Source organism: Neopsephotus bourkii, unplaced genomic scaffold (assembly GCF_033783945.1).
Source record: "Neopsephotus bourkii isolate Nb327-2 ecotype Australia unplaced genomic scaffold, CSIRO-AGI_Nbou_v1 NB_1358, whole genome shotgun sequence".
In the NCBI taxonomy this organism is placed as follows: domain Eukaryota; kingdom Metazoa; phylum Chordata; class Aves; order Psittaciformes; family Psittacidae; genus Neopsephotus; species Neopsephotus bourkii.
In genome coordinates this window covers 1255534-1282499 of record NW_026901837.1, presented here as the reverse complement: position 1 = coordinate 1282499, position 26966 = coordinate 1255534, and the positions used below count along the sequence as shown (strand labels likewise).

The 26966-nt window shown below is 40.9% G+C and overlaps 1 protein-coding gene across 3 annotated transcripts in view; it reads left to right on the top strand.

Annotated features, from left to right (window-relative positions):
- Window positions 1–26966, top strand: part of BVES (blood vessel epicardial substance) — a 67331-nt gene that overhangs the window by 16788 nt on the left and 23577 nt on the right. The window contains exons 3-8 of one of the 3 annotated variants that reach the window (XM_061366732.1): window positions 802–989; window positions 1961–2069; window positions 3996–4163; window positions 6447–6588; window positions 11661–11764; window positions 14020–14154. In XM_061366732.1, the coding sequence (XP_061222716.1) occupies window positions 802–989; window positions 1961–2069; window positions 3996–4163; window positions 6447–6588; window positions 11661–11728 (675 nt within the window). In that variant the 3' untranslated portion in view covers window positions 11729–11764; window positions 14020–14154. Of the gene's footprint in view, window positions 1–801; window positions 990–1960; window positions 2070–3995; window positions 4164–6446; window positions 6589–9918; window positions 11336–11660; window positions 11765–14019; window positions 14185–26966 lie in introns of those variants that run through there. The other 2 variants (XM_061366733.1, XM_061366734.1) reach the window with 2 other exon arrangements.

Genomic DNA, 26966 nt, shown 5'->3' with positions numbered 1-26966 from the left:
TCTTTCTTCTTTCCTGCCTTTTTTCTTGGTGTTTTTTCCTTATTTTCTGTTCTGTGTATACTTTTTTTGTTATCTGATGCTTATTGTTCCCATTTGTTTTCCTCCCAGCAAATATGCAGACTTTGTTCAGGCTGCCTCTGCTTTCAGGGAGGATAGGACACTGTCTCATTCCCTGCTGCTTTCATTCAGGAAAGACTTACAGGCTTGGGATTTCAGCCAACATCCTTTCCCTCATTGCCTCTGCCTGAGTTTGGGTGGGCTCCTAGATGTGGGATGTTCAGCTGGCAATGTTTTTTTGTCTCACTCATCATGTGTGGTTTCAGTGTGATGGGTTCGGTTTACACAACTTGCTTTTCTACTGCAAATAAGCCAAGAAGCTCAGGGATGAAAGGGACTCCAGGGGAGCCTGAGAGAAATAGCCAGAATGAGGTGTGCATGTGGTGTGAAAGACGCAGGTAACCTGCCTTTATTTTCCCCGTGTAATTCTGGGCCGAGCCCTATTTGCTGTTAACATCAACAGAAGTCTCAGAAGACTTCTTGTGTCTGATTTAATGTGTCACTTGGATGGAACAGCATTTTAAAGCACCAGTGTGCTGGCTTGGCTAGTTTTAGATAAGGTTTTGGTCACTCTGTCATAGGCAGTGTTTGTCGATAGATGTCATACGTTTACCACTTCTTCCCTTGTCTGAACATAACAAAGACAAAGATGTTCCTCAGACATAGCAACTAAAGCATGCATCCAGTCTTACCCTTTTTAATTAATGCATCTGTTTTTTGATGTCTTTTAATTTTGCATTCTAGATCAAGATAGAGAAGGAGCTTAGCAGCCTTTACAAGAGAATGTTTGAACCTCTCCATGTGCCTCCAGAACTCTTCCAAAGACTAACTGGACAGTTCTGCAACATTCAGACTTTAAAGACAGGTCAAGCCTATGCTGCAGAAGATAAAACATCAGTTGATGATAGGCTAAGCATCCTGCTGAAGGGGAAGTAGGTACTATAAAGCTTGGGTACAGTCTTATGGTTTGTGTTGAATAGATTAGAAAGTTATTGGGGGTTTTGTTAGCTTTTTTAGTGTTACTGGTTTTAGTGCATGATGGTCTGTAGCCAAATAGTCTACAGCCAAATAGTCTATAGGTATAGGCTATTTTGTGACACTGTTTTCAAATTACAGTGATGTCTCTTACTGGCAGTGTATTATATCTCCATTTGTGAGCTGCATGGATTGTAGTGGGAATTATATTTGTATAATAACAAAGGCAGTGTATTCCAGGACAAGCGAGAGATGTGTTTGAGTCTTAGATATCTAATTCATCTTCTCAGTGAATTCTCAGGCTTCAAGGTTAAAAAATGTTGTGTATGACGGAAAGAAAAAAATATCCTTCCAGTAGACTTTAAAACAACAGGCCTATTGGGATTGGTTCATTGCACGTGTACATGCAAGCAGAGAGAGGCAGGTGCACTGCCTAGAGGCTGACAGGACCCAGGTGAGAAAGAATAAAATAAATGCCCATGGCCAGGCAGTGATCGTGAAGTTCTTGCTAAGTTCTGGCCAATATTTTAATCAGTTTTTGTTGACAGCAGCTTCATATGTCAGGCTTCATAGTTTTTCTTTTGAAGTGATCAGCTGCTCATTACTGTAAAGCTAGTTACCTAAAGGAGGCCTGATCCTGGTCTGGCTTCATAGCAAAACCCTGCAGGTGTCTTTCATTTTGAATAGCAACGTTTTGAGGATACACACCATGTTCAGCAACTTGAACTGGCTGGCAGTTGCTTCTGCTTGGAATTAGTGGAAATTTAGGTAGAAAAGAGGGTAGCTCTGGGGCTGATATTCCAGAAGATGAACATATTTTTGCTTGTTACCTACTGTTTTACTATTGTAAATAATCATATCCAAATTTAGATTAAGTGAATCAATCTCCATGACTTTAAAATGTTGCTTCATATGTTTTTATTTCCAGAATGAAGGTGTCTTACCGAGGGCATTTTCTGCATAATATTTACCCCTGTGCCTTTATAGATTCTCCTGAATTTCGATCAACGCAGATGAACCGGGGTGAGAAATTCCAGGTACACTGCAGTTTAAACATCACTGGTTATGAGCTGATGAGATCATTTAAAACAGAGTATAAATTTGATCAACTATTTGACTAGCGTAATTTTGATAGCTTTCTAGCACTGGTATTTTATGATAGAACATATCAAGAATAACTTTTAAAATTAAATGCTGCAAAGCAATATTATGATGATGTTTGCTGAGCAGTCTGGCTTTTGGTGTTCTGTTCTCTTTTAGTGTTTCCAAGTTTATATTGTGTTAAGAGATTATTCAGGACAAATAATATAAGAGATAGTTTTACTGGAAAAAGAGGTGATGTAAGCAGTCTCATCAGTGGTTAAAAAACTGAAAAGGAAAAATAATTATCATAATCATTACTAAAATGGAAGACTAAAAATTCAGGCACTAGGAGTTTGAAAGTGGTATTTATCTAAACATATTAATGATTCTGTCCTTTTGAAGGCTGTTAAAGCAACATAGGTGAAAGAGATCACACTATTTTGAAAAAAAATATTCATATGGGGAACATTAAGGGTATATGTTTCTAGCAGTGTAATTAGGATATATTGTACTGTAGGTTGTGGGGAAAAAATAGTATTAAAGAAGTTGTTTTTCCCACAGTACTGACATGACTGGTTCGCTACCTCTTACGATTATGTTCTTGAACTGGGTATGTGTAATAATGACCAGACTGTGGCTGACTGGATTGATCCACCCTGGTACCCTGGCAGAAGGAGAGGGAGAGCAATGTAGAGTCTAAAATCAATGATTGATGTCATACGTTCCGGTCAAATAATAGGCTTAATGCCAAGGAGAGAGAATTGTCCAGACATACTCATTTCGCAGCAGTGAGGTGTCCTCTTGGCACAGCCTGCTTCTCTTGTAAGCAATGGGATACAGATTGATCCCTGTGAAGGGAAAATGCTCATGCCTGAACTTCTGCCTGCCTGAAACATTGTTATAATCTGGAGCTGTGTACATCTTTCACTCTGAGTTCTACTTGTATAAACACTTTCAGTGTTGCTATTGCAAGAGGACATGGATTCAATCTTAAGCACCCCATCTGCTGGCAATGCTGGCATATTCTTTTTCAGCCTGTGTGCTTATATTACAGACCATGAAGTTAAAATCCATGGATACATTTCTCATTATTTCTTAGCCTTTATATATTTTTAATTTTTTCAAAGGTAAAGCTTGTTTATTGTAGCAGAGAGCACCTGAATTCTTCGTAGGTGACTGTCATCACATTGCAAAACATGCTGTTTGGGATCACTGAGTGGTGCAGGTTACCATGTGCCATTGTCCTTCGCCAGCACAGGGGGATGAACCTGGGTCCAGCCTCCCTGCAGAGGGTGGAAGCTCCTCTATAACTGTCAATAGCTGAATTATCAGTAACTGAGCTAATGGAGCCTTAGCTCAACTGCTAGAAAGGGGCACTTGTGGGATCAGCAGGGCTGACAATGAAGAGCGGAAGAGGAAAAGATGTTTTCAACTCACTAAAAGCTCTTTGATGGAGACTTTTGGATTATGCTGGTTACTCCTGTTTGGTGACAGCAATATAAAACAAAACCAAGTAACATACAGGCCTTTTGGGATGAAAGTAGCATCATCACTGTAGGACTGACTTTATATGTAAATCTTCTCTGAAGTAAATGCTTTTACATTTATGAGAGATTTTCCCCTGTTATGTCCCCCAGGTTTTCTGGAAAACAACCTGGCCAAGCTTATCAGTTAAAAATATCATGCTAATAAATATCTGAGAAGTTTGATATATGTAAAAGTAATATCGTGTTCTGAGGAATACCAACATGTTTTATGCTTCAAGAGTTATTGTAACTGCAGGCACAAATAAAATGGTATAACTTATTTTAAAGCTTATTTAAATATGCTAATTTTAAAACATTTTTAAATGTGCTAATTCTGAGCATGTATTTTCTCAGGTCACCATTATTGCAGATGATAACTGCAAGTTCCTGTGCTGGTCCAGGGAAAGGCTGACTTATTTTCTGGAATCTGAGCCATTTCTTTATGAGATCTTTAAGTATCTTATTGGCAAAGATATTACAAATAAACTCTATTCATTGAATGACCCTACCTTAAATGACAAGGTAAGCAACTGAGGTTTTGTTTGGGAATTTTCCTCCTACATGCACATTTATTGTTATTTCAATTTTAGATCCTCTGAAAGCACCTTCTTTTAACCTGCTGCTATCAGCTACTGAATTCACACTTGCTGCCTTTTAGTGCCAAAGTGTGAGTGCAATAATTCTGTTAGCAGCAATATTGGTTAAAGTTAGCACAATAATGTGCAAGAAGGATTAATAACTGAGATTCAGAACTGATTGGCTACTGCAGATATTTCTAGCCAACTAGGAGACATGATGGCATAGGTGCTTCATCCTGGATATCCTTTCTCATCAACAAATGGGAGCCTTTGGACAAAGAAGCTTCAGGGTTTTTTTCTTCAAGAATTTGCTTGCATATCAACAATAAGTGGATAGGATGTAGTTAGTGGAAGGAGGCATGAGATACATATATAAAAGATATAAATACATATGAAGACATATAATAAATACATATAAGGTGATAAAAATCGTCTAATAAATCATAAATATAAATGCAGATAATATAATACAGATAAATATATGCGTATATAATTACGTATAAAATTGCATATAAAATATTCAGTGGTCTCAATATAACTCATTATTCTTTGCATGTAGAGGGAATGTGTTTTAGGTGTCACAGTAAGTGGCCTGGGTGTAGTCATGGATAGATCAATTATCTTGTTTTATTTTCATTTTAACTTTTTACTTAGATACATGGCCTTTCAAAATTTGAATGGTAACTCGGCTGATGGTGGTTTTGCTTGGGTTTTTTGTTGTTATTATTTATGTAGTGGCTGTAGGGTTCTTATATAAAAATTATTTGAAAAACTTTCACTGTCATTTAGGGAAAGTTTTATAATTTTCTAATACAGTATTTTCATATTCTGTCTGTATTGATTTAACTCACACTACCACAGCACAAAAATCCATCTCATCAGACTGCCCATAATTATATATATATATATGTTAAATAGTTATTTCTGGAAAGTTGTGAATTTACTAGATTTTATTTTTAATGACAATAGTCACATGAATTTCAGATTATTGTAACTGTTTTATCACAGTGACTTTTGAAAATGAGTTATAAAAATGAAGAGTGAGTATTTAGGAAATTTGTAGTACCTTTGTATTCTTCCTCAAATGAAAATCCTGTTGCACAAGCCCTTCCTACAAAACATAGGACAAATTCTCCTTCATTTCTCCATTGCCAGCACTCTATGACTCACAGTCTTCATTGTCAAATATACATATTACTGATGTCTTTAATGCTTTCTAACTCCTGACAATCTCAAGAGAAAATTTTGTGGTTGACTCCTGTACACAGGGGACATGCAAGAGGACAAATAAAATTCAGTATAGGTTGTTCATAATCAAGATGATAGTAAAAAGATAAGAATATAAATTCATTGTTTTGGAAATCCAAAAAGCATCCATTTATTTGTAAGGAACCCTGTAATTTTATCCTACCTAAGGAGATTTTCACTGCTGTTGAGAAAACAGTCATTCCTCTCCACATGAAATAGGGTGGCAATTCCTGACTTTCAAAATTCAGTAAATTGGAGTTATCCATGATGCTCTTGTCATTCATTACTGCCTTCACATACCTGAAATAGCATTCTGACTTGCAGTAATACTTAGCAGGGTACAATGTATGGTTCCTTATGAATATTATAGTAAAAGACTTCTCAGAAAGACTACTCAAAAGCAAATGGAAGCTCCTGAGACCATTTTCCCAGCAGAGGATAATGTTCATGTGATGCATTTAATCTGTCTTCACTAAAATCAAGAGCCAAGTGATCATCTACTAGGAAGGAATGACAAATGAAATGAAAAGCCAGAAAAGTGAACAAATTTCAGTTAAGACATAATTGCTAAACTCTATATACACCATGCTGGTTTGTTTCTCAAGGAGGTCCAGGCTTATCATAAAGGCTATATTTTAATTGCAGAGCATCATATCTAAATAATGAATTACCAAAATAATAAAAATCAACCTTTCTGTAGGAAAATACATGAAAAGTCCAGTGCAAAGCAGGATTAAAATTGAATAATTAACCTAAGGTTTCATGCTTGCCAATGCTCTAATGCCAGTGTATTACCAGCATCTTTTATTTCCATTTAAATCAATATACTCTGCATAGAATCATCTGGTCTAGCCAGTTTCTTGATCCACAAATAGTCATAGCTGAGGCCAGAGCATCTACTACAGAGGAAACATTTATAATTTCAATTTTAAGTTGCTTGATACCTTTTTATAAAATTATAATTGTTTATATTTTTTAGGCTTCAAAAAAGATTGATCGACAGCCTAGTCTTTGCTCACAGCTCTCTGTGATGCAGATGAGAAACAGTATGGCCAGTACCAGTGACAGTGAGGATGGCTTGCAGATGTTTCTTCGCGGGACTTCCTCTGCATCCTCTCTTCGTGAGTGCTCAGGATTGTTTGTGCCAGTTTTGAGCACAGCTTGGTTATCGTTAGAGATGATTGCAGAACTCCTGTTGCCTTCAGTGGAAGCAGACTGTAGCTTTTTGAATGCTGCTGCACACCAACTAAGTGGAAGAACCTAACTGTAGGGAATTCATATGATGCATAAGGCTTTGTATGCTAACTGAAGCTACCTCACGTAGATACTGGCAAAAACCCCAACATATATTGTAATAATTTTTGGCATCATTTTAATGTGTAGATGTAATATGGAATGTTTATATCAGTGGTGCAGAACAGTGAATGTACAGTGCCTGTCACAGTAGTATCTTCTTTGGTCTGTGACTGGTGCTTGTAGAAATTAAAAACCCAAAACATTTACCCTCAACGATTTGGCATTTTGTGTTTCCCCCTGAGATAGATGGCAGTCTGGAGAAATATGGTATACAACCATTATTTTGATGCCACGTGGAAAATCTCCAATTAACCTGTCAGGCTCTTCTCTCCTGTTTTTTTGTATGACAGGAGTAGTAGGCAACAGCTAAAGTGAGGGGAGAAACTATGTATGACCTTTTTGCTTCTACTCTCAGAATTTATTCCTTTATTGAACCTTCTGAATTATTTTTTTTTCTGGGGTTTTGCTGTTGTTTATTTTTAATTCCCCTGAATCTAAACTTCAACAGTTACCTGAACTCTGAAGGCAGCTTTTGAACAAAAACCAAAAAAAAACAGAAGATGCGCAATTTTCTCATTTGCCGCAAGCAGTTAGTTTAGCTGGATTTAAAAGAATCATACAGGATTGGTTATTTTGATTTGGGAAATATTATTCTTTAGTATTTAGAATTCAAAGGAAAAATATCACTGCCAGCTATTGATTATGGTTATACTCTGCTAAGAAGATAAAGTGTTTTAAAGTATTTAGACTTTTCAATTTATCATTGTGTTCCTCCCAGTTCTTATCTAGGAGGTCCTTCAGACTTGGAGGGCCTATCTGTTTTCATTCCTTAACATTGGTATAGGCTGCATGCCCAGATAGGTGGAAGAAAAAAGCCCTGCTAGTGTTTTCCCTGCTAGAATGTCAAGGGTGACATCTAGGATACAGTTTGATGAAAGTTTCAGTGGTGTTTTCTGTATTTCTCCTCTCTTCCCTGAAAGGACATTTAGAATCACGGAACAATTGAGGTTGGAAGGAACCTCTGGAGATCCCATGTAGCCCAACCCCATGTTCAAAGCAGGGTCAGCTGGAGCAGGTTGCTCAGGGCCATGTCCAGTCAAGCTTTGAATATGTCTGCAGTGGACAATTTCACAGGCTTTCTTGGGCAACCTGTTCCAGGGCCTTACCACCCTCATGATGAAAGATTTCCCTTATTATAACTCATGACTGTTGTCCTCTGTTCTTCAGTGTATGCCCCCAAGAAGAGTCTGGCTCTGTCTTCTGTATACCCTTCTATTAGATAGCCTAAGACAACAGTAAGGTCCCCTGAGAGCCTTCTGTTTATAAGGCTGAACCCACTCAGTTCTTGCATCCTCTCCATATATGTCACGTGCTCCAGGCTTTGACCATCTTGGTTGCTCTCCACTGTACTTGCTCCAGTGTGTTCATGCCTTTCTTGTATGGGGAAGCCCACTGGACACAGCACTCCATATCTTGTCTCACAAGTACCAAATAGAGTAGATTAATCTCTTAAATTGACCTGCTGGCTATGCTCTTTCTAATATGGCCCAATATATGGATGGCCTTCTTCACTGCAGGGGCACTCTGCTGGCTCATATTCCACCAGGACTGCCAGGTCTGTTTCTGCAAAGCTGCTCTCCATCCAGTTGATGCCCAGGCTGTACCGCTTTTTAAGTCTGTCATGTTCCACGTGCAGCAGTTTGCCTTTGTTGAACTTCATGTGGTTTATCTCAGTTCTTTTCTCTGGTGTCTGAAGGCATGTTCCTACCAGCCACTCTGCCCTCTGGCCTGTCAACAGTTTCTCTCACTATTTGGCTGTTGTCTGTGAACTTGGCAGAAGTGCATTCCATCCCATCACCCAGGTCCAATATATTGCACATTATAGACCTTGGTATAGGCCCTCAAGGGACACGGCTGGTAACCAACTGCCAGCTGGGTTTTGTACTGCTGTTCACCACCCTCTGAACTCAGCAGTCCAGCGAATTTTTCACCCAAGCTGCAATCCATGTATCCAGTCAATTTCTCACCCATGTGGTTAAAGGGTTTTATGTCAGGCTGTGGGGGGTCATGTTACAGTCCAGGTAAATGACATCCACTGTACTCCATTCATTCACAGAGCTTGTCATCTCACCACAGAAGGTGGTCAGAGTGGTCAGGCACAATCTGCCCATGGTACATCCATGCTGTCTGTTCCCAGTCACTTTTCCATCCTTCATGTGCTTGGACATGGCTTTCAGAAAGACATGCTCCATGATCATTCTGGCAATAGCCAATAGGCCTGGGTGTAGTTCCCTGGGTGCTTCTGCTTGCTTTTCTTGAAAATGGCCATGACATTGGCTTTTATTTCTGACCGCCATGACCTTTCCAAGATGATAGAGAGGGGTCTTGCAATTGCATCAGCCAACTCTCAGCACCTTGGATGCTGCCCATGTAATTCCACAATCTTGCATATGCCCTGTTGACTTAAGTGCTTCTTAACTCAGTCCAGCTTTCCAATAAGTCAGACATCGCTCTCCCAGTCTCTGCCACGAGACACAGAGACCTAGGAAGCTTCAAAACAAACCTGTAAAGTAAAAACTGAAGCAAAAAAGATACTGAATATCTCAGCCTTTTCCATGTCACTAGGTCTTGTGCCTCACTGAGCCATGGTCTCAGTTTCCATGGTCCTCCTTTTGTTGCCAATGTATTTGTAAAAGCCCTTCTTGTTGCCCTTTACTAGATCCAGGTCCTGCTGAGCCTTGGCTTTCCTAATTCCATCCTTGCATGCTTGGACCATATTTCTGTACTACCCCAAGCAGCTCATCCCTGCTTTCACCTTGTGTGTGTGTGTGTGTGTGTTAGAGCTCTGTCAGGACTTTCTTGTTCATCTGTGCCAGCCTTTTACCATGCTTGCTTAACTTTCTGTACACTGGAACAGACTCTCTTTGTGTTCTAAAGAAGGTGTCCTTGAAGGTCAACAATCTGTCTTCAGGTCCCTTTGCCCTTGTAGACCATGTCCCACAGGTTCCTGCAAGTCACAGTCCCCTGTCCTCAGGTCAAGGGTTGTAACTCTACTATTTGTCTTGCACATTTCTCAGTATCTTACACTCCACTAGCTCCTGGACACTGCAGCCATCAGCCTTCAGCTCCCTGATGAGTTCTTCCTTGTTCATCAGTGACAGATCCAGCAGAGCAACTTCCCTCGTTGGCTCACCCATCACTTGTGTGAAGAAATTGTCTGCTGCGCTATCCAGAAATCTGTTGGACTGCTTGATCCCACCTCTGATGCCTTTCCACCAGATACTGGGGTGGTTAAAGTTCCCCATGAGTACCAAGACCTGCGATCATGAGGCTTCATCCAATTGTCTAGAAGGCTTCCATCTACTTGTTCTACTTGATCAGGCAGCCTGTAGCAGATACCCGCTATGAAGTCTCCTGTGTTGGTCTGTTCTTTGCTCTTTACCCATAGGCTCTCAACTGGCTTCTCACCTGTTCCGCGGCAAAGCTTCATGAAATTGAAGCCACTCTTTTGTGCAGAGAGCCCTTGGACAAATATGCACACTCGGAAGCCTGAAAGAAATTGTAAAAACTGTGTTTGTGCAATTAGTTAAAATTCTCTTTCAGGCTTAGCAAAATGCTTACACCAGTATTTCAGCTTTGGTAGAAGTAATCTAAATGCATGACATGTTCAGCAATAATTTCATTAATTCGTAAGGTGCATCCATGCTTAGCACATACTTGATAAATACGTTTTTCTCTGTTTATTTTTCCTTGGTTTGTGTACCGTATTTTCTGGTGTATTTTTTCTGGGATGTTTTTTCCCCAAAAGAAGGGTTTAAATGTCTTTTATATTCTGAAATTGCTTGGTCCAACAGCAGTTGGTGTAGTTGATACTGCCATTGCCACCACCCCACTGGCAACAATAGGTGTGGCAGCCTCCGAATTCCAGTGGTTCCCTTACTTCTGGGGAGGCAAACGAGCTATTCATACAAGCAGTGTATTGCACATCCCAGGAAATATTGTCATTTGTTTCTTCTTTGCATTTTGATTAATGCAAGATTTCTGACTTCTGTAAAACATTGATAAGAATTCTTGATGAAAGGTTATTTATCTCACTAAACTGTAATGCTTCAATCTCTCTTTTTGCCAAGATAGCTTGTTTTTTATTCCTGGGTACTGTCATTGCCAATGATGGGTTTGCTACAAAGGTGAGCTCTGCTTAAAGATTTGTATTCAATGTGGATTGTGGCCATGTATACACTTTTTCTCAGCTAACAGGGAAAACTGAACCAAAAAAGCTGCCATTTACCTTACCACTGTTGTGTTTTCAACTTTGGTCTGTTTTTTAAGATTCAGTATGAGCTATACGCTGAGGCTTAATGTCTCTGTATCCTCCTTCTGCAATCAGGCATTTCTTTATTTAAAAACAATCAAGCAAAATCCAAAACCCCCAGAAGTTTTAGTGAGTAACATATGGAAATTACAAACTTTTTTTTCTTTTTTTTTTTTTTAATTAGAAGAAGAAATTAATAAGAGAAACCTATCGGTGCGGGAATACTGTCTTGTCATTGCTAGGGGATTAATTGTTGTGTGGACCAAAGCTTCCCATTATAAGTATGATATTTGACTAGTAAACTACAAATACATTTTATTCTCCTAATTTCCATATTCTTAAAAAATTGAGCATTTATATTTTTGCATAATCCAAACTTTTTAAATGATGTTTTTATCTGTGCTACAAACAATAAGCTTTGACTCATTGAAATCAAGAAACTGATATAAATCTTTTTTCAAAGTGTTTAGTACCAAAAAGATGAAAAATACTGATTACTAGATCCCAAACTACAATTACTAACAAAGCTGTGTTTTGCATTTAATTAACTAAGAAACCCAACTAACTGTTTGCTTTTATATTAAGGAAATAACCAACAAGAGTTCTATAATGCTTATGGAGTGAGTCGTTTGCAGCATGATGTTTTCTGTTGATAACATCACATTAACTCAGCGAGCATCCTCAAAAAGGTATTAAAGTGAGGTTTTGTTATCATGTGCTACTTGTGCTTGATATCCATGATCCATCTGTTTATAATTTATTAGTAAATGAAATTGATGTATCTCTTTTCCAAAATTTGGATTAAGCAGAAATAGTTCAACCTGATCAAAAGGGTAGCTTCACCTGACTTTCAGTTCTTTAAGAAACATTTCAGTATTAGTTTCTATTCAATAGTTCTATTGCTTGATAGTAATTCATATACTTAGTAGTGATACAGTCTTTTTCTATGTTATTTGGTTCAGATCACTCAACCTGCTGGTCAGTAAATCTGTATTTGCAAACTTGTAAGCTAAACAGGGATGTAAAAAGGTTTTGTTTTGGTAACATTTTTATTGGTATTATCTCATTATGTGTGTTCCCTATGTTATACGCAGCTTGTGGTTAAAAGCAGAATTAAATTTCATGGGGAATGCCATTTTAATAGGTATTTGGTCACAAATCCTCTAGAGAGGTGTATGGAAGGCCTGGGTTCAAGGTCTAACTCAATCTCTTGAACACCAGTCCAGTGCTGGATAGAGGCATCAGCAGACAAGTTTTTTGTATTTGGAGAAAATGAGGATATAACTTGCCAGTACTAGTCCTTACATTGGGTCCTGTTGAACAGGCTTATGGCTTCTTCTGAAGAGAACTAAACACTTTTAAACAGAAGAAAACAATTCTAAAATGGCAATAAACTTATAAAAGATCTAAAAAAAAACAACCCAAAACAAACAACAACAACAACTAACTCAGTATTTTCAGGCATCCTTTCACCTTTGAGTGCAATTTGTTGCTGTCTCCCAGCAAAGTCAATCTTGTGTCCAAGCGCACCCACAAACCTTGGATTTAGACAATTAAATGATCTAGTCATCACTCGTTTAGGCCATAAAAACCCATCTGTGTGAAAAGAAGTGCTTAACAATTCCAGTATTTAAAAATGTGTTTGAGTAATCTCTTATCATGGCATTTAAATAAGTTTTTGAATGTCAAAAGAAAACTCTAATACTTTTTCAACATACAAGTTCTAAAAAGCTAATTCCAAACAGTGTTTGTGTGAATGTGACTTAAAAATACAATAATACTAACCCACTGATCTTGCCTATAAGACCTATTTTTTTATCCTTATGCAACACAAAGGAGTCCTTCATAAATAGGCTTCCTTAACAGAGTACTTTACTGTATATCTGATGAGCTTTTTCTAAAGCCGTAAGAACAGCCCTGCAAGAAGTGTATGTTATGGCTAGCAGTATTTTTTTCAAGAAAATCTGAATTTTTAGCTTGTATACAAATAATCGGACAGATCCACTACCTCTTGCTCTTTTCATCTCAAATGGTGTTTCAAAGATGTACCTAATCTTTTTGGTCATCATACACTAGCTGTTTACAACCTTGTGGCACTGTGGTGGTCTAACTCTAGAAGGAAGTACTGAGAGAAAAAAATGTCCAAGTACATATGCAATTTCAGAGTGAACAATAGAAAATAAACCTGCTTGGCTGATGTCAAGGGAGTTCTCTGGTTTAGCCCTCATGCTGAAAACGTGACAACAGTAGAGGTAGCTTGCAGCTACCTCTGGAGCACAAAAACTCCTTTTAGTGTTTTACCAGCAATAGCTGTGGTGTGCATCCCGCTCTGGCCAGCTCTATGAATTGCTGCTTTGGAGGAATTAAATCACTGTCAGTCAAAAGTGACTTTCACCTGTTAATCTTATTTTCTTTGTGGTTCTTTATGGGGGTATTATATTTTCTCTGAGTTTTACATTATCATGCTTTTAAGGCAGTTAGGGCTGTGATCATGTACCCACCTGAGGTTTGCCCAGTACACTGAGGAATTCTTTCACAGCCAAGGCAAGCATGCAGGTGTACTTCCCCTTTGTACATCAGGCAGCCGTTCATGGTGTTGTTCATGATGGAGAATTAGTGGGTGAGTAACAGTAAGAAAACAATTGCCAGGAGCATGGCATTGGGCAACCTCAAGAAGTCAGGATTTGCCCTCAATCTGGGGAGAATACTGTGCCTGTGCCTGGCCACAGGGTTTGAACCTTGGAGATGTTGCTGGTTCATTGCAGCATGGCTGTCCCACATCTAGGATTTCCTGATACCTGTGGTCAAATAACAAAGAAGCTTTCACTTATAAAATCCTCTCATGCGGGAACTAGGACAGGATTAGCAGACTGTGTACCAAATAGATGTATGTAGTAGGTGTATGTTGTAAAATTAATTTGTAATTTCCCTGTAACTGTGACAGGCCCAGGCCGGACATCTCCCTATCTGAGAACTTCCACAAAAATGAAGCCAATAGAAGAAAGTGTTGAAGATGACGTCTTTGAAGCACCATCTGCTGATAAGCTCGAACTCCAGCGACTGCCTTAAACAGATGTGTCCTCTGGTGTATCTGGGCTTGCCCAAAGCTATTTGAGAGGAATCTGAAAGCTAAAACCACATCTCCATGTTTGATTTTGCCACATCGTATGTCAGTGGCTTCTAGATGAAATGTCACATTTTATTTTATTTCTAAATAAAATAGATAAAAACTTGTGTGGATTTTATTTTTGATTTTGGGACATGGGTGGCTGCTTTATTTCTACTCTTGCCACCATAAATTTAGTATTAAGTGGCTGACTAACCTGAAATTTCTAGAGATTTATCCCATAGAGAATATCCCAAATTTCATTTTGGTAAGTTTCTTAGAAGCCCCTATCTTAGTGTTTTTCAATGGGAGATTTCGAAACCATGTTTACAAAGCCATGTTGCTGTTACCATCATTGGTGTGAGTCTTCGGTGAAATAGTACACACACCCTCCTGCACCTTTTGGTAGGTCCTTGACTCTTAATTCCGGTGTTTCCCAACCTGACTGCTTGACTCTACAATTATAATAATTACTTTAATTTTTCTTGGCCAATACTTAAATATAATGTTGCATTTTGAACCGTAACTTTTTCTTCTTTAGATAACCATATTACACTGAAATCTATGCTGTTCTTGGTCTTATCTGTGGAATGATTGAGCTGTTATGGATTAACCTTTCCACACAGCAATATGTGAGGTACACGACACCTCATGTAGGAAAATCAGTTCATACCTCAAAATTGAGTAGCTGCAAGTACAGTAAAACACGGTCTCATGTTGAGAAGCATTGGGAAGCCTTTATAAGAGGCACTTGTATTAGTCCTGTCTGTGATTTGTTGAGACTCGTAGATGGTACCTGTATTTCTGTGCTTTGGCAATTCTTGAAATTTGCTATGTGCAAACAGTATATTTTAACTAAATATAACAAAAAATGGATTCTGTTCCATTTATTGAATTGAACAACACTCTGCTACGTACAATAATAGAGCTTTGGCTTAAATTTTCAAGCAGTCAGAGGTGTCAGAATCTGGGTTTTGCTGGTTTGTTTCACTTCATTTTCTTTCTAAATATATCCTGACAGAGCATCCTTGCGTCAGCCAAGCAGTTCTCTCCTCAAGCACATGCAGTCTCAAAACTTGCAGTTAAACAACTGCAAGTTTGAGCTGTGTTGTCAGCATTCCTGCTTCTGTGAATTTAAATCCAGTGTTTAATATTACATCGATATGTCTTGTGGTTCAGTCAGTTTTGCATTATTGAAAACATCACTCTGAGGTGAGACATACTTACTAATTTATATAAATAAGTGTAAAATACCTTTAGGCCACTCATCTGCAAGAGACAGCACACTGGCTTCTGTTAGAGCTGATGTGGTTTATCATCTAAATCTGATTTAATGTTAGTCATCACAGGTAGAAATTAGGAAGTCCTCTTGTAGCTGCTGTAGTTTAACTACAAGTGTTAGTTGGAACAGCTTTCAAAACCACTGGTTTGATAAACCAAAATGATATGTAGGATCAGCTGCGAGTCTACTGAGGTAAAACTGGGATTCAGCAGCTAAAACATAAATACACATTTAAAATCTCACAACATTTTAGTAGCTGAGTGTCAAATACTGGCAACTGAACAGATTACACCATGAAAAAAAAATACAGTAGACAGCAAGAAAGCTGAATATATGCTCATTGCAAGGGTCTTGGACTCAGGTTTGGATTCTGTGACCTTTGAAGGTTCCTTCCAACCCAAGCTATTCTATGATTCTGTCATTAGAAAAATACAAAACATTCTCCATGTAGTAAAATGCATGCTAAAGGAGAAATATATATCCTCGTAACTCCAGTGCCTGCATGGTGTAAAGTTGTGAACTTGTTTGAATTTTTGGATGTCCTGTTTCTTTTAATAAAAGGAATACGTGCAGAACATTTTGATAGGGTAAATTATAAAAAATGCAGACTTACTTAGTTTGAGATCTCTGCCTCTCTAAAGCAGGGTCAGCTTCCAAATGAATGGACATGGAATTGCTGAGGTGAGTAGCTCGAGAGAGGACGCCTTGAACACCGGAGCGGGGGGAGATCAGCGTCCAGGAGCCTCAACTCAGAGCAACAAGAGCCACCGAGGGAGCCTCAAGTCCTCGACAGGACCTGCCCAGGAGCCGGCAGCTCAGCTGCAGGGGGCAGAGCCAGGAGCAACGGCGGTAGCCCTGACTGGGTAAAAACCTGCCCCAGGGAGCGCGAGCGACCAGAACGGGTCGAGGCAGTTCGCGTGGGATGGTGCGCACTTGCCCTACGACCAGGGGTTGGTCTGGGAGCTCTGCTCTGGCTGGTCCGGCGGTGGCCACCGTAGGCACTCAGAGCAGATGAGAGGGGAGGCTGCAGTGCAGACTTCAGGGTGTAGAGAGTGCCTGTACTGGTCTGGTGAGGGAAGGGTGCACAATGGGCAGGACTGCACTCAGTGCTTCCTGGTGGAGGCCCTCCTGCATCAGGTGATCGAGCTGCAGGATGCTATTATAGGCTACAAGATGCCAGGGTAGCTGAGAGGAAGCAGGAATGCTTGCTCCCGGCCCAAACTGTGCAGAGTCCTCAAGCTTCCCCTGTAGCTCACGGAGGAAAGAAGGAGGCCGTTAACCCGCGAAGCTGGGAACTGGTGGCAAAAAAAAAAAAAAAAAAAAACAAAAAAAGGAGGAAAAGGACAATTAAAAGCAAGGGACTTCCTCCTAAACCTGCTGTCCCCACGCAGAACCGCTTTGCTGTCCTGCAGGGGGCTCATGAGGAAAAGCACTTCTGCCAGAAACAGCCGGCTGATGCACTAGTAAGGAAGATTTCTACTGGTGCTGCCAGGAAAATGCGGCGGGTCGTAGTAGTAGGGGATTCTACTTTGAAAGGGACAGAAGCACTCGTCTGTCGGCCTGACCCGGTCTCAAGGCAGGTGTGTTGCCTACCAGGGGCACGGATCAGGGATGTGGCAGAGAGGCTGCCTGCTCTGGTAAGCCCCACGGACTATTACCCACTTCTGGTGATACATGTGGGTGCTAGGGATATAGATTGTAGTAGCCTGGGGAACATAAAGAAGGACTACAGAGCCCTGGGAGAGGTGGTTAAGGGCTCTGGAGCTCAGATAGTCATTTTGTCTATTCTCAGGATAGAGGGGAGGACCAAAAAAAAGCTAGGAGAATTAGCCAGGTTAATAAATGGTTAAAAGGGTTGTGTCATAGTCAGGGGTTTGGGTGTCTTGAACATGGGACCCAAGTTTGTAGGCCAGGTCTAGCAGGGCCTGGTGGAGCTGGTCCAAGGGAAAGGGCAGTTTTGGTAGAAGGCTTGCCAGACTGGTCAAGGAGGCTTTAAACTAGATGTGTTGGGGGAGGAGGGCATCATTCCATCCCAACACTCCCAGTCAGTTACCAGCACCTACAATAAATGCTTGGACCAATGCAGAGATATTCCGGCTGCTCCAGCCAATGAGCTGGCTTTGTTTGGACCTCGGCTCAGATGCCTCTATACAAATGTCCGTAGCATGGGTAACAAACAAGAGGAATTAGAGTTGTGCGCTTGTCTATGGGGGTATGATATAATAGGCATCACAGAAACATGGTGGGATGGCTCCTATGACTGGAGTGTTGGAATGGAAGGTTACAGACTCTTTAGAAAAGACAGGCCTGGCAGGCGTGGAGGGGGAGTTGCCCCTTATGTTAGGGATAGGCTGGAGTGTATGGAACTCTCTTTGGGGATGGGTGAGCAGTTAACAGAGAGCTTGTGGGTCAGGGTTGAAGGGAAAACAGTGATGGGAGATATTACTGTGGGGATATGTTATAGACCACCTGATCAAGAGGAATCTGTGGATGAAGCACTCTATAGGCAGATAGGAAAGGCTGGAGGGAAGGAATGCCATCCAGAGGGACCTTGACATGCTTGTGAGGTGGGCTGATGCCAACCTCATGAAGTTTAACCATGCCAAGTGCAAGGTCCTACACCTGGGTCGCGGCAATCCCAGACACAGCTACAGGCTGGGCAGAGAAGAGATTCAGAGCAGCCCTGTGGAGAAGGACTTGGGGGTGCTGGTCGATGAGAAAATGAACATGAGCCGGCTTCAGTGTGCGCTTGCAGCCCAGAAAGCCAACCGTATCCTGGGCTGCATCAAAAGGAGTGTGACCAGCAGGTCGAAGGAGGTGATCCTGCCCCTTTACTCTGCTCTCGTGAGACCTCACTTGGAGTATTGTGTGCAGTTCTGGTGTCCTCAACATAAAAAGGACAGGGAACTGTTGGAACAAGTCCAGAGGAGGGCCATGAGAATAATCAGGGGACTGGAGCACCTCCCATATGAAGATCGGCTGAGAAAGCTGGGGCTGTTCAGCCTGGAGAAGAGAAGGCTGCGTGGAGACCTCATAGCAGCCTTACTGGAAGGCTATCTGAAGGGGGCCTATAGGGATGCTGGGGATGGACTCTTCATTAGGGACTGTAGTGATAGGACAAGAGGTATTGGGTTAAAACTTAAACAGGGGAAGTTTAGATTGGATATAAGGAGGAATTCTTCCCTGTTAGGGTGGTGAGGCACTGGAATGGGTTGCCCATGGAGGTTGTGAATGCTCCATCCCTGGCAGTGTTCAAGGCCAGGTTGGACAGAGCCTTGGGTGATCTGGTTTAGTGTGAGGTGTCCCTGCCCATGGCAGGGGGGTTGGAACTTGATGATTTTAAGGTCCTTTCCAACCCTAACTATTCTATGATTCTATGATACTATGATTCTATGAAATGTTGCAACGATGGAGACAAAAATATTAACACGCGGTTACAGGAAGATGCCTGTGTGAGCGGATCATATGTCTAAGATGTTTATCTTCCTTTTGGATTACAAGACAACAGACTTTGTAAATAAAATAATTCCGTATATTTTTGCAGGTTTTACAAAAGCTGCTCTAAGTAATTAGTTATTGTAAGTAACATGATGGTTACAGACCTACACATCAGGGGGTGATGGCTTTCTGCTTCCTGGAAGCGCTTTCATGCTCTGCTTAAGAAGTGTAAGAAGCATCCTGTAGTAATTCAGATTTAAGGGAGGAGTATTTGTGTGCATGGGTAGAGGGTGGCTGTAAACCCATTGTTAGCTCAAGATGTGATTAGTAGATCAAACATAAAACAGGGAATCCTAACACCATGTTTAGTTGGTCATAACTGTAACCATGTAGCAGATGGGAATTATACCAGCAAATAGTTATTTCTACTAACCAAAATATCTGTGGGAGAAAAAATGAAGGTACTTCATTGTCCTGGGTTCAGCAGTAGCAGTCATTTTTCTCTTTCTTGGTAGCTGGTGCAGGGCTGTGTTTTGACTTTTGGGCTGGGAACAGAGCTGATAAAAATGATGTTTTGGTTTGGCCAACGACTTTGTGAGCCTCATGCTCTGCCAGGGAGGAGGGGAAGCCGGGAGGAAGCAGAGACAGGACACCTGACCCAAACTTACCAAAGAAGTATTCCATACCACAGAACGTCATGCCCAGGATGTAACTGGGAGAGTTACCCGGAAGGGCTAGGGGGACTGGAGGGTTGGAGGAGGTATGGGTTGGTGCTTGGTCGGGCTGGGGGGCGAGTTATCAGTCAGCTGGTGGTGAGGTGGTGTATTACCTTCCCTTGTAATTTCCTTTATCGTTATTGTTATTGGCGGTAGTGATGGTGATTTATGTTATACCGTAGTTACTAAACTGTTCTTATCTCAACCCATGGGATTCACATTCTTTTTGATTCTCCTCTCTGTCCTTCCAGGAATAGGGGGAGGGCAAGAAGGGGGGTGAGTGAGAGAAAAGCTGTCTGGCTGGGGTTAAACCATGACATTCACCAAAAATGTATCTTATGTTTGGGGTTTGTTTTGTTTTTTCCAAGAATTCTATGATCTCAATGCATTTACATAAATACAGCAAAACGCATATGGAGGTTTGTCAGGGAGACTGGACTAAAAGGTGTCATTAGCTCTATAAAGAATTGTCTTACAAACTTCATTTCAGGCTCTGTCCTGCTCTTGTAGCAAAGCCCCGTTTGTCTCGCTCCTGAATCATGTGGAATGAGCTTCACGTGGGGCTGACCCAGCACCTCTTCAGGTGCACCTCATATACCCAGGAGCTTGCGCACTCCTACTCCAGAAGGTAAATCCACTTTGAAGAACAATAATTCCAGTCACTAGGAGAGGATTAAAAAAATCATCTGTAGCCCAGTGCGTGGGAAGTCAGGTACGTAAAAACTGCTCCAGTGCAGAGCTGGTGAACCTCCAGACCTTTATGAACATGAAGAGAGCTGCTAGTCACTACCCACATCGCGTTTGTACAGGTGAAAGCCAGCTCTCAGGTTCTACTCCATGATGGATATTTGCAGTAAATAGCAAGCTTAGAACAGGTGAGTTCAATGATCAAAACTATTTCAGTAATATCAATGTAGTTTAGATACCCCTAGTTTTTTTAATGGTCCTTTTATAAAGAAGCCAAATGTATTTGAACTTTTTTTGTTTGTTTTGGATGGTCATGCAAATACTAAATGCTCATTTCTTTCTTCCTATACTATTTCCCTTGAAGACGTAAGTGCAACTGAATTATAATCTCCTAATGGAAAATATGCTACTTTGTTTGATGTACTCATTAGAAAGCAAAACAAAGATGTAACAAAGTTAGGCACTTCAGTAAAAAATGTGGAACAGTAGCAGTGGTGATACAGTTAAAAGGCAAGGGCTCAGTTCTTCTGTAAATTTTGGTATCTAGGTGGAGCCCATTGCAACTCGGAAAGTATCTTCATATGCGGAAGGCATGGATTTCTAGAGCAACATTGTGCACCACAGGTCATCACAGATACACTCAGGACTCAGGTGGATGGAGTTTCGGGAAGTGAAATTGTAGCGACACAGTTTAACCTTATTACTGGAATTACAGCAACAGTTACTTTAATTGTTTCAGAAACGCAGTCATAGGAAGCGCATGGGAGTGAAATGTTTTTCTGTCTCTACTGCCATGTTGGCCACAGCTGCTTCTGATTAAAGGGGAATAGGTTCTAAGTACTTAAGGGATTAATAAGAGAAAAGAAACCATCTTAATTAATTATCCCTGACATTTAAACTTCCTGAGAGCATGATGATGATTTGAGAGCCATCAGGGTGTGCAGAGAAGCAGTGTGAAAGCAGAAGTTGCAGGATTGCTCTGTATTGATTGCAGTTCAGTCTCTAGACTTTTTGCAATAAGGAAAGTGTAGCAGAGTGGCTTAGCAACATGACAAAAGTTGATGGGTTGGGCCACTTAACAGAGCTAACCGCTTTCTTTTTGATAAAGTTATGACTACAGGAGGAATGGAGTGTTTTCAGTGACCTTAAATATTAGCTGAATTTTAGTGCACAAGAATATTTACTTGACACTTAATGAACAGAAAATAAGTTACAAATCTGAGTAATTTACAGCTATGCCATGCCTGTGTGTTTGTCAAATTCCTATAGAAGCCTGAGAGCTTTCTTTTCCAGAAACCTCTTTAAGACCCATAAGTCAGAGCTCTAGTAGAATCTGGGGCTTTGCACAGGGATGGGTGTAAGTTGTGTTACAATTTCCGGGACCTACTGTAGCTGTCAGACACCTCGAATGAATTCTGTCCAGCCACTGCAATTTACTGTACTTGACTTCCTCCTTAACTTTGTCCTAGGGGATTAATGTCTATTACAGCCACATCCTGGTTTCCTGTGCAAAGTGCTTTTGGGATAACAATTCCCCATCATCTTTTGTAGCAAAGAACAAATCAAAAGCAATGTCTTGACATGCATCCATTTTACACTATTCTATCAATGCTGTTGTGTCCACTGTTACTCAGTGCTCTATTATATTCCAGGAAAAGGAGGAATTTATTAATAGTACAGACATTGTCTGCCAAAATACTGTGAAGAAATAAGAAACTTCTAAGCATTTAAATGCTGAGGAAATTGTGCTTTCTCTATCTCAGTTGTTTTAAAAGTAATGTCCCTGATCACACCATCCCCTGGAGTTTCACACTGTGCTTTTTTTTTTATTGTCCAGTGTCCTTGAACTTCTCTCCAAATGATGCAAAACACACAGCAGCAGACAAAAAAAGCTTATACTGAAGGCATGAAGCAAAGCTGATAGTGTATATAATGCTCTAACACAACAAAAACACACTTCTTATTCCGTTCATGTGGAGGTGAATTAAGATGACAGGTTTGTCTAGGTAGAACTAAAAGAAAACCCAGGCAGTTATCTGATTGTAGTTCCTTAGACTGGGAAGGTTCATGTACTGAACATCATTAGTGTTCTATTGGCATTTTCCCATCACACCTCTGCCACCATTTCCCTTTCCTGAAGCACACAGCACTGGTCTCTGCCAAAGCACCCCTGGAACTAAGCTGTGAGCTGGGCTAGGGAAACAGGGCTCTTATCTCCATATGGGGATTACGCTAGGATCTGAGGCAATGGGGAAGCCCAGGTGATGGCTGGTTCCTTTGGCTGGGTGTGAGGAGAGGGGAGTGAGCTCAGCCAGCAGGAGTAAATCAGCACATGGGTAGAAATTATCTCTCTCTTCTTGGCTCCTTGGAGTTGAGCTGGGTTGTCCTCTGTGCCTGGAAGACACACTGAGGATATGCTTGTGGAGTTTGCCTAAACTTCTGTTCCTCTGACATGCTCCTGTGATGGCTGTAGGCTGGGGAGAGGTAAGTGATCCTGAGAGCAGGGTGAACAGCCTATGTGGTTCCTGCAGTTTCAACATCTACAGGGGTTTGCCCTTCTTAGAAATTCAGCCAGATTTAGTCCTGTGCTCCAGCTGATATTTCATCTTTGTAAGTGTAAGGGGGAATTGCAATGACGTGATTTTGTCTAAAACTAAAAGATGCTTGGTGGTGAGGATGTGAAATTTGAGTTGCTCTTCTGGAAACCCAATAGAGAAATGAAGCTCACAGAAGCATTGTGGGGCTTGTCTGTCTGCCTGTCTCTTTGCTGGTCCCTTCACTCTTTCCTCTGAATCAAATCTGGCAGTAGGGGCAGTTGTCAAAGGAAATGTTATTATGCTTCTTTGTAGGCTTTTATATGCTCACCACTAAGCCCTATAATTAGCAACAGAAAAAATTTGCATTGACATGTTAGCATCATATATGGGGGAATAACTGTCCATTAGATTACTGCTGGTTTTGACTTACAGTATATTGAATTGAAAACAGGTTTTATATGCATAAGTAGAACACTGTGTTGTAAAATACCTTGCAGAACATGAAACTTTAAATCCTTAATTAAATGTCAAAGGGGGAATCATATTACCTAAACAGGACAAGAGTAGTGTCTGTTAAAAAGTGCGGGTTTCCCCTCTCCTGGTGTGTCTTGGATATCTTTTAATTGCATAAAACTAGTACTATGAGTTCTTTTTGAGGGGGGCAGAAGAAGAAAAAGACCAAGAAAATGCATTTTCAGTGTGTTATTCCAGGAGAGCTTGGGATTCTTTTCAGTGCTCTGCAGCAAGCATCTGCTCACTCTGCTGTCTTGCCCTAGAAATGGGGATCTGAGCCTTTGCAGGTGAAAAGCCAACAGACAAAGATTCCCAAACAACCTTTTAAAGCAAATCTGTAACATAAGTGGGGTTTGTTTTAATTTTGTTTTAGTGGGCTGAGAACGCTGGTTTTCTTCACAGAACAGACAATAGTTTGGGTTCATATTTAGAAAGAAAATACAAATATTTGGTAGCATATTTAGTGTGTACCCTAAATGGCATGTGAATACATAGGTGGTATGTATCCAGGGGATATTACCATGGAATCCATGGAATTATATTAATTTAAATCAGTCAGTTGGAACTAATTACAGTTTGTCTACAAGCTGTTTACATCGCATTTGGTTTGAACCAGTTTATTTTCACATTCGTTGTCTTAATGGATGGAGACTCAACTAAATTTTAAATCTTATCTCCACTTCTCATAAACATCTCAGAGGACCAATAGCTTTCTGAACATTACCTTGAAGCAACAAAGAAATGAATTGGTAACTCTTCTTTGCTGCAGTACTTTGCAGGGAAGGTGGAGCTGGGAGGCAGCATTATGGCCAACCCTGTTCTTAAAATGCTTCTAGATTGCATTCTGACAGCACGAATGTTTCTTCCAGTACAATCTGATGGCATGACCACAGCTCAACTCTGATTGACTGTCAGAGCTGTAATAGAAACAAGTTCTATGTGAGAGCACTCTGGAATTTGTGCTGTTTTGCTCAGAAGAAGAGAAATATAAAAATCCTCATATTGGGAGAAAAGAATGCAGCAAACAGCAGCCTCTGCTGGGGAGAAACCTCTCAAACTTTTCTAAATGCTGTTAATATCAGTGGGGAAGCAAATACTGGAAAGGCAGTGATTTAGCAAAGACTGTGGAAGCGCATGCAAGTTTCAGGCTTGATGATGGGCAAGATGAGCTTAGAATATGTCATGTGATGTCTGAAGTAAGTGATGGAGGTAACATTTCTCTAGGCTGGGGTGAGCAAGTGTAGTTATGATTGAAGACTTGGGGCAACTATTAAAATGAACAGAATTGTTTTGATAACTGGTAGATCAGCAGGCAGCTCCTGCATAACTTCACCAGAAAGCTATTCCTGTTAAAGGACATAGCAACAACAGTATACCACAGGCAACAGTACAACTTAGAGCTCAAATCTCTCTTCCTACTTCCAGTTTTCTTTTTGGAGATGCTTTCTTCACCACCCTGAGTTAGATGCAGTAAGCCTACTGACTAAAGTCAAGGGAAGAATCAGTTGTGCTGTGAGTAACTTATTCGTGTTATGGAAAGAATGATCACTACGCTATTTGTGTCTGAAGCATTTGATCAAAGTTGTGTTCTTGCCCAGTATCATATTTATCATGCATTTAGAAGTACTAAAAAGTGCTGACTGCTGAGAGTAACGGAAAACCTCAATAAAGTCAATGTGAAAAAAGAGACAATATATGTCAACTGTATGCAAGACAGTTTAATGGATTTTGGAGTGGGGAAAAGTTGATTTTTTTTTTTTTCCAAAGAGAATTGTTTCTGGAGAATTTCCACTGTCATCTGGCACTTTCCAGCACTAAACTTCAATTTGGAAAATCAAACCCTCTTAAGTGTTTTCTTATACTCTTCTTATTTTCCTTACTAGCTCTGTTGACTGAATGCTATGTGTGTTAACCTTAATGCACTAATACCCAAGCCCAGTTCTGGCTTGTAATATGAAGAGAAAAAGATAACATTTATTGAGCTGTTAAAGAAGTTTTTGGCATCTGCAGTATGGCTCTTGCAGAGCGAGCATTGCTCTCATGGCCAGGTAAATGGGAGAGTTCCCATCAAAGCCTGCCTCGTTATGGTTTTGGTACATTGTGTAGCATAGTGGGGAAGCAGCAGATCAGCTTTGGCAGCTAATGCTGTGGCAGTTCAAAGGCATTCAAGATTCCAACTAGCTACTCTGCATTTTCCCCCATGGCCCGCCCCTACCCCTTCAGAATAGGGCAGGGAGAAGAAAGATGAACCTACTTCTCTTGCGCTTGTCAGGCCTGACCCGGGAATCTCCTTCCTTGTAAGATCAGGTATGTGGGCATTCAATGCTTGCCTACTGCTGACCTGTCTAAATCTACGGCAAAAAGAATTTGGGATTAGTGTGGGTTTTTTCTCTTCTCCTTTGGACCTGGAAAACAGCTGTTTGTTAGTTCCTTTGAGCCAGCCTCCCCTGTAAAAGGGGGCTGCTAAAAGAGAGACAACAACATCTGTGTCTCTCAGCCTGCCCTTATAGCTGACTTTTTTTCATTTATTGCTAATATGAAATGTACATGTAAGCTCTCCCAGGCCTTAGGGGGAAAAGTACAATAGCCCTGTGACCATTAACAACAGCAGCAGCAAAATTATGCATTAAGTTAAAAATAGTTTAAGATATAGGGATATCAGATAAGTAGATATGACGTTCCACAAGGCAAAACCCTTGCTATATAATCCTGAAGAATAAAGCACTGCCCAATAAAAGTATCTGAGATACACTAACTGTCCTCTTGAGACTCTGAACAAACCAAGTGACATTCAGAGAAGAAAGTGTGGGAGCAGTGATTTCCAGGCCCGGGGTCTCCTTGCCGTGGCCCTGCCTGTGCAGTTCACTAAACCTGCTTTTTCAGAAGGATTGGGTACTTTCTGGAAGCTGCTGAAGCTGCACTTAGGACATTTCAATCCTTTTCAGGGAAGCAGAGGCTTGTCCTCCACACTGACCTGTGACCTGCTGCTGGGGCCTTGCTGAGAGCCAGTGAATAGCAGACAGGGATGAGATCGAGTAATTACAGCGGGTGAATGGGGGAAATAAAGATGGACCTCTTTCTTCCTTTCATCTCAAATAGAGGAGCTAATTTATGGAACCTTTCTGACAAAAGCTCACAATGACCCAAATCCTTCCCCCTTTGACTCGATGAGAACAAAACCAGGCTCAGAAGCCCCTATGGAAAATGTTAGATGGGTGCTTGAGAGGTGCTGGGTAGTGAGTGCAGGTGGATCCTGGCAGTGCTGGCACTGGCCTACGAAGCTCCGATGGGGCTCCAAGTGACCTCAGGAGACCCATGGCCCTCAGGAACTCCTGGGGGTTCTCTGCAATCAGAGGAAACCAATTGAGAGGCCCTTGACCTTCTTTATTTTCCCACCAGCCCTTTCCTCTGGTATCCCCGCATTTCATGGTGGTAGTGTTCCAGGAAATGGATGATTTTGTTTTGATTTTGAGTGAGTATAGCATGTCCCTGTGTGACTCACAGGGGTGGTTTTTTTTCTGGTAACTACGTGCAGCTCTTAGCTGCGAGCTAGTAAATAACTTGTGTTACTTAGGAGCTCAAGATCTGTGCTCATCAGTGTATTTTCTCCCA